Source organism: Triticum dicoccoides, chromosome 2B, assembly GCF_002162155.2.
Source record: "Triticum dicoccoides isolate Atlit2015 ecotype Zavitan chromosome 2B, WEW_v2.0, whole genome shotgun sequence".
NCBI lineage: Eukaryota > Viridiplantae > Streptophyta > Magnoliopsida > Poales > Poaceae > Triticum > Triticum dicoccoides.
Window position 1 is genome coordinate 83,857,686 of NC_041383.1, and position 14,212 is coordinate 83,871,897.

General features: G+C 38.4%; 3 protein-coding genes across 4 annotated transcripts; all 3 read left to right on the forward strand.

Annotated features, from left to right (window-relative positions):
- Positions 1–645: 645 nt before the first annotated feature.
- Positions 646–1,163, forward strand: LOC119362270 (isoflavone reductase homolog). Its single transcript, XM_037627467.1, has one exon. The coding sequence runs from the start codon at positions 803–805 to the stop codon at positions 1,139–1,141; it is 339 nt and encodes a 112-aa protein (XP_037483364.1). The 5' UTR covers positions 646–802; the 3' UTR covers positions 1,142–1,163.
- On the forward strand, positions 1,033–7,063 carry LOC119362269. 2 transcript variants are annotated; one of them, XM_037627465.1, is made up of 7 exons: positions 1,033–1,132; positions 2,333–2,422; positions 3,145–4,823; positions 4,902–5,203; positions 5,290–5,980; positions 6,069–6,149; positions 6,255–7,063. In XM_037627465.1, the coding sequence occupies exons 2-7, from the start codon at positions 2,374–2,376 to the stop codon at positions 6,522–6,524; spliced, it is 3,072 nt and encodes a 1,023-aa protein (XP_037483362.1). In that variant the 5' UTR covers positions 1,033–1,132; positions 2,333–2,373; the 3' UTR covers positions 6,525–7,063. The 2 variants fall into 2 exon arrangements, with proteins under 2 accessions (XP_037483362.1, XP_037483363.1); XM_037627466.1 differs by lacking the exon at positions 1,033–1,132 and having other exon boundaries at positions 2,340–2,422; positions 6,326–6,514.
- A 5,139-nt stretch (positions 7,064–12,202) lies between these two features.
- LOC119360533 (isoflavone reductase homolog) lies at positions 12,203–13,922 on the forward strand. Its single transcript, XM_037626130.1, has 3 exons — positions 12,203–12,404; positions 12,532–12,735; positions 13,741–13,922. Exons 1-3 carry the CDS (start codon positions 12,203–12,205, stop codon positions 13,905–13,907), a joined length of 573 nt encoding a protein of 190 aa, XP_037482027.1. The 3' UTR covers positions 13,908–13,922.
- Positions 13,923–14,212: the final 290 nt, after the last annotated feature.

Consider the following 14,212-nt stretch of genomic DNA (forward strand, 5'->3'; position numbering starts at 1 on the left):
GGAGAGCTAGGTGGCGGTCAATCAGGATTGTTGTGGTCCCTATGCGCCCTAATATCGTGGAAAAACCGCGACAACGATGAAGGAGCGCCGGCCATGGAGGCCACGCGTATGATGGAGCAGATGAAGCCAGAGGAGCAGCTGGCCAGGGAGGCCACCAGTATGAGGTCACCATCTCGTATCTCGCGTAATTTCATTTGCTTTTTAAAATTTTAGTTGAACTTGCCAAATATCGTCTAGTTTGAATGTGATATATGAACTTGGTTCAATTTCCTCCGGCTTGCATGAATTTCATCATTTTTGTTCAATCTCTGTTTGAAATATGGGTGGACGTTTGGTCTTTTCTGTGGCCGGCTCCCGTATCCATGTCCGCAGACGTTTAGTGTGTCCGATTTAGGGGACGCCGTTGGAGATGCCTTATGTTACCTTTTGAGATTTTCAACGGTAAGTTCAAGTCCAGTACAATCGCGGATGGAACTTTGTAACATGCGTGAACTTTATCAGTTGAGCTCACAAGTTTGCAAGCCATTAAATCACATGTGCTCATAATAAAAGTAGGTAGGAGTACATCAAATAAACGACAGCTCATCAATGCGGCCTCGAAATCAACCACCATGATGCGCAGTATCAGCTAGGGCCGTACACGTAACGTAACCAACCTACCACCAGGTTGACAGCGATTTCACTGACCGATCTCCATATCTTCTAATGATCCCAACCAAGTCGACACACCACACCAGGCATCTCGGTGAAAAGTGGTAGTCGGCCAACAGCGATTCGCTTCGAGCTTCTTCTTTTGTGAGGCATGGAGAAGAGCAGGGTGCTTGTCGTTGGAGGCACCGGCTACATCGGCAGGAGGATCGTGAAGGCGAGCTTAGCTCAGGGCCACGAGACCTATGTGCTGATGAGGCCGGAGATCGGCCTCGACATCGACAAGCTCCAGATGCTGCTGTCGTTCAAGGCGCAGGGAGTGCGGCTCCTGGAGGCGTCGCTCGACGACCACCGGGGCCTCGTCGCCGCAGTGAAGCAGGTGGACGTGGTGGTGTCGGCCATGTCCGGTGTTCACTTCCGTAGCCACAACCTCCACCTGCAGCTCAAGCTCGTGGAGGCCATCAAAGAAGCTGGAAATGTCAAGGTACGCTGACTCACTCAGGGGAATTAATATGTGAGTGTATATGCAACTATAAGTTAGTGTGAACTTTGTCTCACAAAAAAATGTTTGTTTGCACCTTTTTTTTTTGAGGAAAGTATGAAGTTTATTACTATTAGTTCGTTGATGACAACCTTCAACCGTTGTCTATGTCCAACAAAATAATTCGGTTCAACTGGAAAATTACATTTCTATATACACGGCAAGTTTCTCGCAGCTTTTTGTGCAACACAAACTCTCACCATGTGCATTTGATCGACCTGTAGAAAATTATAAGTAGCAATTTCAAAACTCCTTTTTTATTACATGCATAAGAATCTATGTTCGATACTCGCTAAAGCTGGGTTTTTTGTGTGCATTTTTGGAGGATTCCATCTGCTATTCATCTGCTCCAATACTCTCCAGTTTCGTACATACATAGAAAGAAAATGCACAAAGTATGTTTTGATCTGTCTTTACAAACGGACGCCAGCATATTCTTGTGTGTGGCAGATTTCCATAGTTTTTATTGCCACAAAATTTGAACAGTAAGTTCAGTTGCCAGGGCCACTGCAGAGCTCTTTGCTGAATTACTGTTTGCAGATCTTGACAAAATATTCCCCCTGTCGAAAAAGATCTTGACAACATAACGAGCAACAACCTTCAGTAAAATGAAAGCCTTTGCTTGGCTACTTTCTGGTAAAATATCATCTTATCTATTATTGGTCACAACTGTACTTGAATTGACGTGGGTCACGGAAGTTGCACACAGCAACAGCAGCGCTAGATCTCACTGTCCCCTTTTTGGCTGTTGCATTATTGGAGCTTCATTCGTAAAACAAAAAGAGATGAGGTAAATACACCAGAGGTGCCTAAACTTGTCCGGCGCGGTCACTTTAGTGCCTAAACTTGCAAAATGTCAAAAACTGGTGCCACAACTTGTCCATTTGGTTCATATACGGTGCCTCGCTCGTACGCCGCCGTATTTGCTTGTCGCGTGGCCTGACAGCTGGCATGTGGCCCACGGGTCAGTGGGTGGGAGTGTAGGAAGAGTTGAGTCGGACCAGATTAGCGGTTATTTTCCAGAAAACCCCCGGAGCTTTTATTAAGTATTGCAAAAAAGTCTATCCAACCGCGGGAACTGATTGCCTGCTATATTTGCGCCTATATTTGTCTCTGCTTTCTCACGATCAATCTGAGGCGAAGGTGGCGGAGGTGGTGCGGCACGGCAATCGGCGGCGGATGCGATGGATGACCCTCACCGTCGTCTTCCAGGCGAAGCAGCTCCTACGTATGGTAAGTCACATCCTTCCAGTTTTCTCTTCATCCCGGTTCTCTATTCCTCGTCCATGTGTATGCGTCGGGTAGGGTTTGCCTGCTCTTTTGCCTTGCTTGATCTTCATCTTTCTTCAATGGTATGCGTGATGTGTATGTGGACTATTATGGATCAGATATGGGTGCATTGATCCTGATTTTCGCTAGGATTTATTTGGGGGTTTTGAAAGTAGGCGTCTTTCTTGTCAGCAGTTGCTCATGCTTATGTGCGCAACAAATTAGGCTACAATATTTCTGATCTATGATTATTTGTCTTGTTGGTCATTGGTCATTGCGCCTCAGATTTGTAGATTGTTCGAACTAATTTTTTCAGAAGATTTGTAACTGAATTTTGTCTTCAGTTATCGTACAGTAAACTGAATTTTGGTGACACCTGATGTACACTTAAACTGAATTTTGGTGATAGGTTATCTACTGAATGTGTGCACTGCACAAAACTGAATATATGTGCTCAGTTTGTGCTATGCAGTACAGATGTACTGAATGTGTGCAGTTGTATGTAAAGTAGTGAATAATTAAGTGTTTATTAAACCAAATAATTATCTGTTTAGTAAACTAAATATATGGATGTTGACATGTTGTGTACTGAGTAGGTAACTAATTCTTTTGTACATAAGTGAAATCTGTGCTGAATATATGTGCAGCATAGTTATCTGAATATTTGTTCTATTTTAATAATGCAGGGCTATTTGATGGTCTGTTCACAGTTGAAATCCATCACAAGGGATTTTTTTGTGGACCTGGTAGCGACATGAAGTATATAGATCATGAAGTGGACTGGTTTGACTACTGTCAGAGTGATACTTGGTCTAATTTATGGATAGATGATTTCCTTCTCCAACTGGGCCATGACAGAGCAAACTCCAAGATGGATGTGCATTGGTGCCAACCCGGTAAATCTTTTTGTGATGGGCTTCACCTGATGTCATGTGATGCAGATATAGTGCTCATGATTGCTGCAACAGTAGAACACAAGAACTTGGTCCTGCTGGTAGACCATGGTGACACTCTGCAGTTACTAAACAATGATGATGATGTGTTGCTGCATGGACTGAATGAACCAACTAAAGTAATAACTCAAGTTAAGTCTGGAAAGGGCAAAGAAAATGTTTTCTGGTCTGAAATACCAGAAAGTGCAGGAGATATTAGTTATATCAGAGCAAAGAGTTTCATCCCATTTGGTGAAGGCTGTAGTTCTGGTGTTGGTAATGAAGAATTAGAGGCTGAATTTGACAATTGCGAGAATGGTGACAGTACAAGCTCTGAAGATGATGATGATTTACATCAGAACACAGAAGAAATTGTAACAGACGAGGACTTCTACGAGAGTGATTATGAAGTAGCAGATGGTGATGACGACCTATTTGATAGTAATGTAGATAAAGATGTTGATGATCACAGAGAGAAGGAGATTTTGCCTGATTATGAAGGAGAACTTCCTGAAGATGTCCTAGATGATAGTCACTTGGAACTTTCAAAAGAAGAGAAAGATAAGCTCAAGTATAGGTTCAGCACATTCAATCCATGCACTGATCTTAATGCTCCTGCTTTCAAAGTTGGCATGGTATTTGGTGACATGAAAGAGCTCAGGCTTGCACTGGTTTCCTATAGTGTGAGAAACAGAGTGAAGGTGAAGAAAACAAGGAATACGACCACTAAATTAGAAGCTATTTGCAAGCCTGGATGTACTTGGTATTTGAAGGCAGGCAAAGATAACAGGAGTAGTAGCATTCAGATCAAGAAATATCTTGATAATCACACATGCACCAAAGCTTGGGACCTTAAAGCTCTCACTGCCCCATTTCTGACTGCAAAATTCAGAGGTGAATTCAGAGATAATGAGAAAATGCCTTTGAGGAAGTTTTCGGAAAAGGTGCAGACAGAATATAACATGATTGCTAAGAGAAGTAAGCTAGGAAGGGCAAGAAGAGCGGCAGTTAGGTCGATCAGAGGAGAGGATGATGACCAGTACAAAATGTTGTGGGATTATGGCCAAGAGCTTAGAAGGACTAACCCAGGAAGCAAGTTTTTCTTGTGCACAAAGGAGGTTTTTGACAACAAAACTAAAGAGACAAAAAATCACTTTTCAACACTATATTGGTCATATGATGCGTGTAAGAGAGGGTTCCTTAAGGCTTGTAGACCAATAATTTTCCTTGATGGCTGCCACATTAAAACTAGGTACAAAGGAAATTTGCTTACAGCAGTTGGTGTCGATCCCAATGACTGCATATTCCCCATTGCATTTGGTCTTTGTGAAGTAGAATCGACAAGTAGTTGGGAGTGGTTCTTGGCTTCATTGAAGGATGACCTGAACATTTCCAACTCATCATCTTACACACTAATGAGTGACAAGCAAAAGGTAAGCATTGTTATCTCTATAATTTGGTTCTGATATTCTGATTGCAGAAGTTGGTCTAAGTTGACATGAATTTTGTAGGGTTTGATTGCTGCAGTGCAGAAAGTGTTCCCTCATTCTGAGCACAGACATTGTGTGAGGCACATATATCAGAATTTCCACAAAGTACATAAGGGTGAAACATTGAAGAATGATTTATGGGCAATAGCAAGATCTACAAACAAAATTTCTTACCACAAAAACATGGAGCAAATAAAGGAACACAGTTTAGATGCTTACAAGTGGGTTGAGAAGTTGTCTCCAAGAACATGGATAAAGGCTTTCTTTAACCCTTTCTGCAAATGTGACATCCTCCTCAACAATATGTCTGAGGTGTTCAACAGGTATGCTGCAATCTCTTCTTCTTTTTGTTCTCAACAGCATGCCACTTATACCCTGTCTTTTTACATTGATTAAATTTTCTATGCAGCTATATTCTGGATGGAAGAGATCTGCCAATAAAGTCCATGTTAGATTATGTTTTCCATAAACTAGCAAACAGGATAGTTGGCAAACAAAGGGAATCTGAGAAGTGGACTGGCCGGCTGTGCCCCAAAATTCAGAAGAAACTAGACAAATATATAGAATGGGCAAAGAACTGCATGGTTACTGAGTATGGGAAAGGTGTTTTCCAGGTTTTGTCTCTAAATAATACATATGTTGTGGATTTGAACATGAACAGTTGTGGCTGCAACAGATGGGAACTCTCAACCATCCCATGCCATCATGCCATTGCATGTTTCAGACATGAAAGGATTGAGCCAGAGAGCATGGTGCATGACTGTTATAGTGTTGAGAACTACAAGAGTTGCTATGGCTGGAACCTTATGCCTATGAGGGACATGAAGCATTGGGAGAAAATGAATGCAATAGATGTGTATCCACCTATTTACACAAAAGTCATGGGAAGGCCAAAGAAAAGTAGGAAGAAAGAGCCAGAAGAGAAAAAGGGTAAGGATGGTATGAAGAAAGTAACAAAACATGGTGTCACTATGCATTGTTCTATATGTGGAGCTGCTGATCACAATAAAAAAGGTCACCACAACCATGTAAATGATGAACCAAAACCAAGAGGAGCAGAGGAATCAGAAGAAGAGTATGATGACCCAAGCATCATTGCTGTAATTTCCTGCCTTCTACATTCGGCCTTTTACATTCATGACTTAATTTACTTTGCTTCCAATGATCATAGTATCACTGCATTTGCAGAACATTATGCCACATAGAGTAAATCCCATGCTGGATCCAACACAAAGTAAAGATTCCATGGTGTTCATGATGCAGGAAAGGGTAATTTTCTTCTGTACTATCAATCATTTCCTTGCAACACTATGAATAATTTGCTTCCAATGCTTTGAATAATCTCCTTCCAATGCTCATTGCTTTACAATGCAGGAGAGGTTTAGGTCACCAACAATTAGAGATTATGGTCCACTACCTGAATCAAGCTTTATTGCTAATGCTAGGGACTCAATCCCAGTAGGTACAGTGACTACAGCAATGACAAGTGGAAGGGTGAGAAGAGCAGAAGGTGTTGCAGCTGAATCTGAGCAAGGAGCTGCACCAAGACCCAGGAAGAAGCAGGCAAGAGGAGGGTCAATTGCTGCAAGGGGAGGGAGAACACCTGCTGCAAGAGGAGGGGCAAATGGTGCAAGGGGAGGGTGAGCACCTGCTGCAAGAGGAGGGGCAAATGTTACAAGGGGAGGGAGAACACCTGCTGCAAGGGGAGGGAGAACAACTGCTTCAAGGGGTGCAAGAGGAGGGGCAAATGCTGGAAGGGGAGGGAGAACACCTGATGCAACAGGAGATAGCACAAGTGCTCCAAGAGGAGCTAGAGCTACTGCCCCTGGCTCCTACAACCTTCTCTTTGGAAATGATGGAGCAAGTGCACACCAAGCCCCACACTTCATGCAAGCAGAAGAGGAGGTTCTTGTTAGCCAGAATGCACCAAATGGTCTCTATGATGAAGGATGGCCTGATGACCTTCATGATTTCCTCTCACTGTTATAGCCATTTTTCCATCTCACCTAGTTTCAGTTCATGAATGAACTTCAAATGCATCTTAGTTGAGTTCATGAATGAACTACTCCTTTTGTTCGGGTTAAGAGACAAAGATACCAAACAAACCCTTTATGTTTTGCTCTCGTTTCAGATGTACTGGATTTGGTCAAGTTCTGTTTGAAATACTGCTATTCATGTTATCACTGGAAATCCTCTTCTCACTGTGAAATTCTATTTAAAATGTTGTTGTTTATGTTATCACTGTGAAGTTATATTCCAAATGGTGTTGTATATGCTATCACTATGAAATTCTCTGTTCATCTCTGAACATTAAGAATGCTCTTGCCAAGGTCTTATTTATATGTGAATATGTACGCAATCTACAAGCGCATTACAGAGTACAAGTGCATTACAGAGTAATATGCAATCTCTGTGTATTTTATATTTTTTTGAAATCTGTGTGAAATCTATCATGTTGTCAGCAAGGTTTTTGAGGAGCCGGTGAGTCGTTCTGGGTCAGCAAGGTTTTATAAAAGCTCCGAGGGTTTTCTGGAAAATAACTGCTAATCTCATCCGACTCAACTCTTCCTACACTCCCACCCACTGACCCGTGGGCCACATGCCAGTTGTCAGGCCACGCGACAAGCAAATACGGCGGCGTATGAGCGAGGCACCGTATATGAACCAAATGGACAAGTTGTGGCATCAATTTTTGACATTTTGCAAGTTTAGGCACTAAAGTGACCGTGCCGGACAAGTTTAGGCACCTCTGGTGTATTTACCTCAAAAGAGATATAATAATTAGGTTCCCTTTTTCTATGTCATTTCATTTATGGCATTAATTATACTTAGTACCATGATTTTGTATCTCATAAACCGCATACAAATATAGTTATTTGTCAAGATCTTTTATTAACCAGCCAAAATATGTCCTATGTATCCCAGCGGAGGGGTATTATTTAAACTCTGTTCGAGACTATACCATGTGGAAACACATCAAAATTTGAAGGCGTGGAGGATATGAAGCAGTGGCCAACAGAGAGGGGAAAGCCGTACTGTAATAGTGTTGAACAATAGCCTCTCAGTCAACCTAGAAATCTCTCGTTCTAAGGTGTATTTTTTTAAGTTCAACTTTCTATATTTAACCAAGTTTCAGAGAAAAAAGTTCCATACCAACATTGCCAAAGTAGTCCATTAGATCCACCACGGAATGTATTCCATAGTGTATTCATTTGGCTTTCTAGATACTGAAAAAAAATCCCCATAAACTTGGTCCAATATAAAGATGTCTAACTGTTCAAAAAAGTAGTGTGCCTTATATTTTGGAAAGAATGAATTAGATAATACTCCCATTGTTCCATATTATTTTTAGCTCAAATGGATGCATGAAGCATTAAAATACATCTAGATACATCCATTTCAACGACAACTAATATGGGATGGAGGGAGTTGTACTAGTTTGGATGTGTTACCTTATGCAGAAATTGTTCAACTCATATGATTAACGGCTCTTGTTAGTTAGGATGTCTGTTTTTCCAAAAAATAGTCGACAACAAAATATGCACAAGTATTTTCTTTGCAGGGATATGCACAACAGCATAAGTACTTTAGCTAGCAGCATTGAATAGCTTCACCACCACATGAAATCTTCACTTTTCTGTTGTTTGTTTTCACTGGTTTTCTTTCCTTTTCCCCCTTTTTTCCTCTAATCTTCCCAATAAATTTATGTTGAGTGGTCCTTCGGTTTCTATTTTTCTTTCTCCTTCCTTTATTTAATTTATTTCCATCTGGTTTTCTCCAGGTTTCTTTTTTACCTTTTGATTTTTTTTCATTTTGTATAATTTTATAACTTATTTCTTTTTTTCCTTTTCAATTTTAGAATTCATGAATATTTTTTAGGATAAAACAACATTATTAAGAATTCTTGAATAACTTTTAAATACAAGAACATTTATGAAAATAAACGGAATTTTTATAAGTAGTCAACTTTCTAATTTCAAGAACATCATTAAAATACATGAAAAAAAACAAGAAAACATTTATAATACCAATGTTATTTTTAAAAAAAATTCTTTCCTAAAAAAATTGTGAACATGTCACTTAAAATTCTGTTATATTTTCATAACATACGTGGACAATTTTAGAATCTTGTAACTACGCGTTCTTAAAATATGTAACCAAATTGTGCATCCTCCTTTTTAGAGAAAACGGGGAAAAGAGACATATAATTGCTCCAGCGCCGGAGTGTTGAAGTGCCCAGTCCCTCGCTACTATGCGGATTCCCTCCAGTGCAATGTGTCGGAGCAGCTCCTTTTGACACTTTGTGCATCACAATGTCGCCCAGAAGCAGAAAGAATCTCTACCTTGTTTGTGACACTCTGTCCATCAAAATGTCGCCCAGAAGCACAGAGCATCCCTACAATTTTGAAATTTCTGAACATTTATAGGGAAGACCAATTTTTTAAATCCGAAAATTCATTGAATTTTTGAAACAGAGTTGAAAATGTGATGATTTCTGAAATCAGTTTTTTTTCTAGAAAAATCGATCATAATTTTTTAATTACGAAAATGGGAGCATTTTTCAATGTAAGAACAATTGTTCACAACATGAACTGTTCTCAAATACTGAACATAACTTGAAAACACAATCATTATTTGAATTTCCAAAGATTTTTCAAAAAGAGAAATTTTAAAAAAATTGATGCACAAACATTTTTAGAAATTGCCAACTATTCTTGGGAACGGGAAATGTTTTTGAATTTGTGATTTTAAAAAAATGAACTTTTTTCGAAATTTCCAATCATTAGGAAAAACTATTTGAAAAAGCAAAAATAATCGCAAAAAAAGGAACATGAAAAAAACCTGGTAAAAGAAACAGTAGATAATAAGAAAACTAAAAAAGATAAAATGGACCTAAACCTGTAAAGAAGCTAAGAATGTTCGAAAATGGTCCATTTAGGTTGCTTGTTCGCTCTACCCTATGCATTTCAGTGGCATTATATCAAAAAGCGCATAATATATACCACGGAGGAGGAGAGCTCCTCTTCGGCGCCCTAAGCGTCGCTTAGTCTAGTTGGCGCTCGAAGGTGAGCGGTAGTTGGCCAGCCCAGCATGCTCGCAACCAGTAGCATCCTCAAAAAAACAAACAAGAAGAAGATATCTTCACCATGTTATTCTGCATGATGTGCGATTCAAACCTGCATTCACCAACTTGGCTCACTAACCATTGGCGTGTTATATCCAAAAAAGCACTATTTGACCCATGGCTCAGTCCCAGTAAAAAAATATTTGTAAAAATAAAACATAAATTTGAAGAAGAATTCACGAATTTTAGAAAAGGTCATCAATTTTTAAAAAATCATGGATTACAAAAATTTTAAAAAATAAGGAAAACATTAAAAACAATCATGAAATTGAAAAAAGTTCACCAAATTTTCAAAAAAAAAAGTTCACTGATTTGAAAACAGTTTAATTCATGATTTTGATAAAAAAAACTTCATCAGATTTGTAAAAAACCACGGATTTTAAAACGGTTCATCGATTTTGATAAAATAAGTTAACGAATTTGAAAACAATTCAGATTTCCAAAAAGTTCACAAATTTTCAAAAATTATGAATTTGAAAAAGTTCATCTGTTTTGAAAAACGATTCACGATCTCGAAAAAAGACCATTGCATCCGTGACAATGGCCATCCAGTATTCGCCTCCGGTTGCTCCCTCGCTTGCCTGTCTCTGGTTAGCTTTTTCGCTTGTCTTTCCGTGATGTTGGTGAACTCAATAATTGTTGACAGGTTTTAAAAAAATTACGAATTTAAAACTATATTGGTCAACTCAGGAAAATGTTTTCAATTTATTTTAACGAATTTACAATTTTTTATATTTAAAAACAAATGATCATAAGTTATATTAAAGTTAATGGGTTGGAAAGAAATCACGAATTTTAATAAATGATTGAATTTTATAAAAACAACATAAATATGAAAATATGTTCCACCAATTTTTTCATGAATTTTTGAAAAATATTTATGTTTAATTAAACTAGGTAAAAGGAGAAAATGAAGGAAAACATGAGAAAATCTGCATAAGCACAAAGAAAATGAAAAAGAAATCACCCAGACTAGATTCTAAGTTTTGGAAGCTTACCAACAACGGGAGGAAGCTTCCCGCTCGGCTTCTCTGGGCCTATCCTTGAGCGGGATGCTAGAGCCGGGTATGTGAAACTTATCGCCCTATTTGGCCCCTAGGAAATTCCGACTCACCAACCCTCACTGCCTTCAAAAGGTTCACAATTTTTTTAAATGTTTGCAATTTGAAAAATGTTCATGAATTTGTGAAATATTAAAACAATTCAAAAATTATTAAAGTTTAGAAAAATTTTATTATTTTTTTTGCTAAAATAAAATATGTTCACGAATTTCAAAATCATGGTCTTGAAAAATTTTAATGGACTTCAAAATGTTCACAAACTTTAGAAATATTCACCAATATTTAAAAGTGTCCATGATTTTTTTAATATATATTTTAAAAATAGAAGAAATAATTGGAAGAAAACAAAAAGGAAAAACCGAAGAAAATATCAGTTAAACCTACAGACGACAGGAAGGAAATCAAATCAGAAAGACGACCCAAAAGCCTTCAAAAACCTTCCATTTACCGTGAACTCAAGGAGCGTACATAGACGGGCCCATTACTGAGAACAACTCTCGGGAGGGTGTGCGTTTTGTACCATTTAGTCTCCGGAAGGTTTCCTGAAGTTCAACGTTGATGCGGGAGTTGTCAAGGTCTTGGCTAGAGGTGCCGAGGCACTTGTGTGTTGGGCATATTAGCATAATGTAAATGCTCATAATTTAGTTTGTGGCGCCTTGTCGTTGTATAGTTGTCAGCCCTGGGACACCGCCATGGGGCCCATGAATATTAATGAATGAAGACCACTATTTTCCCCTATAAAAGGCAGGGCTGGAAATAGGAGATGCGAACAAACTATTAGCACTTCAAAAAAATTCATCGAGTCGAGTGAGCTTGGCTAGGGAATTGATGTAGGTAACAAAACAAGCCCTTCTTGAAACTCCCTATGTTTAGCGGTGCCCAAGCAACAAGCTGTAACACCTTAAGACCGCCTAATCGGTGTGGCATTTTTTTGTTGCTAAAACCCCCCTTGTGCGTGCGTGCGTGCGTGCGTGCGTGCGCGTTTATTAAGAACATGAAATGTGACGAACCTTCTTAATTTTTTTTAATAATTGATAGAGGCATCATTAACTATGACCTCACGTCCATTCATAATGAACATACAATTTTGCATGCAGCGTTTTCTACCATCTGAATTCGGTATGGACCCAGCAAGGATGGGGCATGCCCTTGAACCAGGAAGGATCACATTTGATGAGAAGATGGAGATAAGAAGGGCGATAGAAGAAGGAAACATTCCCCACACCTACATTTCTGCTAACTGCTTTGCTGCTTACTTTGTTCCTAACCTATGTCAAATGCGTACCCTTCTTCCACCCAAGGAGAAAGTTCACGTCTATGGAGATGGTAACGTCAAAGGTACCATAAACAAATACTACTTGTACTATTTAAATTCAACTAGTTCTTAAGACTCCTGCTTTTGAGTGTATTTGACTCCCTTCGGATTTGCACTTCTGATTGTGTATTGTTATATCATACTATGCAGCGATATTCGTGGACGAAGATGACATTGCAGCATATACAATCAAGTGCGTTGATGATCCACGGGCCTTGAACAAGACAATATACCTATGGCCACAGGAAAACATCCTTAGTCAAAATGAGTTGATTGCTAAATGGGAAAAGCTCTCAGGAAAGGTTCTTAAGAAAATTCCCATTCTGAGTGATGAATTCTTGGCATCAATGAAAGGTAAGGAAAATCATTTATTTGTTGAGTATACAGTATTTGAAATCTCAGCTTATTAGTACAAAAATGGTGAAAGGGCCACGTGGAATTTCTAGGAAAGTATTACTATTTTGTCATGCCATCTCCTTACAAGGGCAATGGATTAATTGTGTGAAAATACATTTTCATTGTATATAACCGTTTTGGCTTCTGGGGAGTATCTTAGGACATGTGTACAACAGAATTATGTCCGTCTTCTCCCATAAATTTGGGGGAGAGAAGCATGACTTCATCTAGCCAAGGAATTATCACTTGACCACTAAGATAATCGTCTTAACTATTCTTTTCTTTTACACAAAGTAGGCATACCTTGTTCACATGATTTCTAATAGTTTCTATTTTTGTCACATGAAATCATTTAAGAATAACGAATGATTTCTAATAGTTTTTACTTTTGACAATATTAAAGAATAAATAATTAAATTAGATTTATTATTTATTCCTATTATCATTTATGAGGATGCGCAAGTCATCCTCGCCATTCTAGATGACTCTCTTATGGAAGTGGAAATATAAAATAAGTGCATGATTTTCTCCACGAGAAATAGTAAACATTATCATATTTTTATTATTATTAAATATTTCTGTTTGGAAGCAATTATTTGGTATGAAAACTATTTATATTGCAAAATGAATTTTCTAATTATATTTAGATTGGTCACGAACACACTTTTAAATTCATATAGTACATAGCGATCAAAGATCTTTAAAAATAAAATACCATAGCCATGCATTAGATAATATATGAATTCATGTACATGATCATAAATTATAATTAAATACAGATTAGATAAATGTGAGAAATATGATTCCTCCACAATAGAATTTTGTTGTTGTTGTGTTGTGCGTATTCATAACGTTTACTTAAGGTTGGGAAAAGATATGTTATTTAAGACCTCTTTTTAGAACCTTGCAAAATCTAGTTTCGCCCCAATTGCCGTACCTACTACATATTCTGCTCGCATGCAGGTACAGACCTTGCTAATCAGGTGGGGATAGGGCATTACTATCACATTTTTTATGAGGGTTGCTTGAAAAACTTTGACATGAGAGATGATGGGGAAGAAGAGGCTTCTCTACTGTACCCAGAGGTTCAGTACACCAGGATGGACGAGTACATGCAACGTTATTTATAACTACAAACTTTATGAACCTGAACTCTATCATCTCAACGATACCAGCAAACAGTATGCACCACCTATGTTTGAAGAAAGTTCCATTGATACGTTACTCAACATGGGCATAGTTATTGACGTTGTAATCAAGTTAATTATGTGTTATGTACCATCTGTAAGTTTCGTGGAGATTCCCTAGAAAAATGATGCTCCATGGAAATGGAAATGAAGACTCCATCAGTTTGCAATAGTGTGGATTCTATTTTCTTTAGTTTTGAACTTATAAAAATTTAATATTTATTTGAATTAGCTGTAAGGAACTTTCA

What these genes read in the sequence shown, in the direction of transcription:
- LOC119362270 (XM_037627467.1), top strand. Translation starts at nt 803, where the DNA reads ATGGAGAAGAGCAGGGTGCTTGTCGTTGGAGGCACCGGCTACATCGGC.
- LOC119362269 (XM_037627465.1), top strand. Translation starts at nt 2,374, where the DNA reads ATGGATGACCCTCACCGTCGTCTTCCAGGCGAAGCAGCTCCTACGTAT. An exon ending in TAATGAGTGACAAGCAAAAG is followed by an intron (nt 4,824 to 4,901) that starts GTAAGCATTGTT and finishes TGAATTTTGTAG; the next exon opens with GGTTTGATTGCTGCAGTGCA. An exon ending in TGTTCATGATGCAGGAAAGG is followed by an intron (nt 6,150 to 6,254) that starts GTAATTTTCTTC and finishes TTTACAATGCAG; the next exon opens with GAGAGGTTTAGGTCACCAAC.
- LOC119360533 (XM_037626130.1), top strand. Translation starts at nt 12,203, where the DNA reads ATGGGGCATGCCCTTGAACCAGGAAGGATCACATTTGATGAGAAGATG. An exon ending in TGGAGATGGTAACGTCAAAG is followed by an intron (nt 12,405 to 12,531) that starts GTACCATAAACA and finishes CATACTATGCAG; the next exon opens with CGATATTCGTGGACGAAGAT. An exon ending in ATTCTTGGCATCAATGAAAG is followed by an intron (nt 12,736 to 13,740) that starts GTAAGGAAAATC and finishes GCTCGCATGCAG; the next exon opens with GTACAGACCTTGCTAATCAG.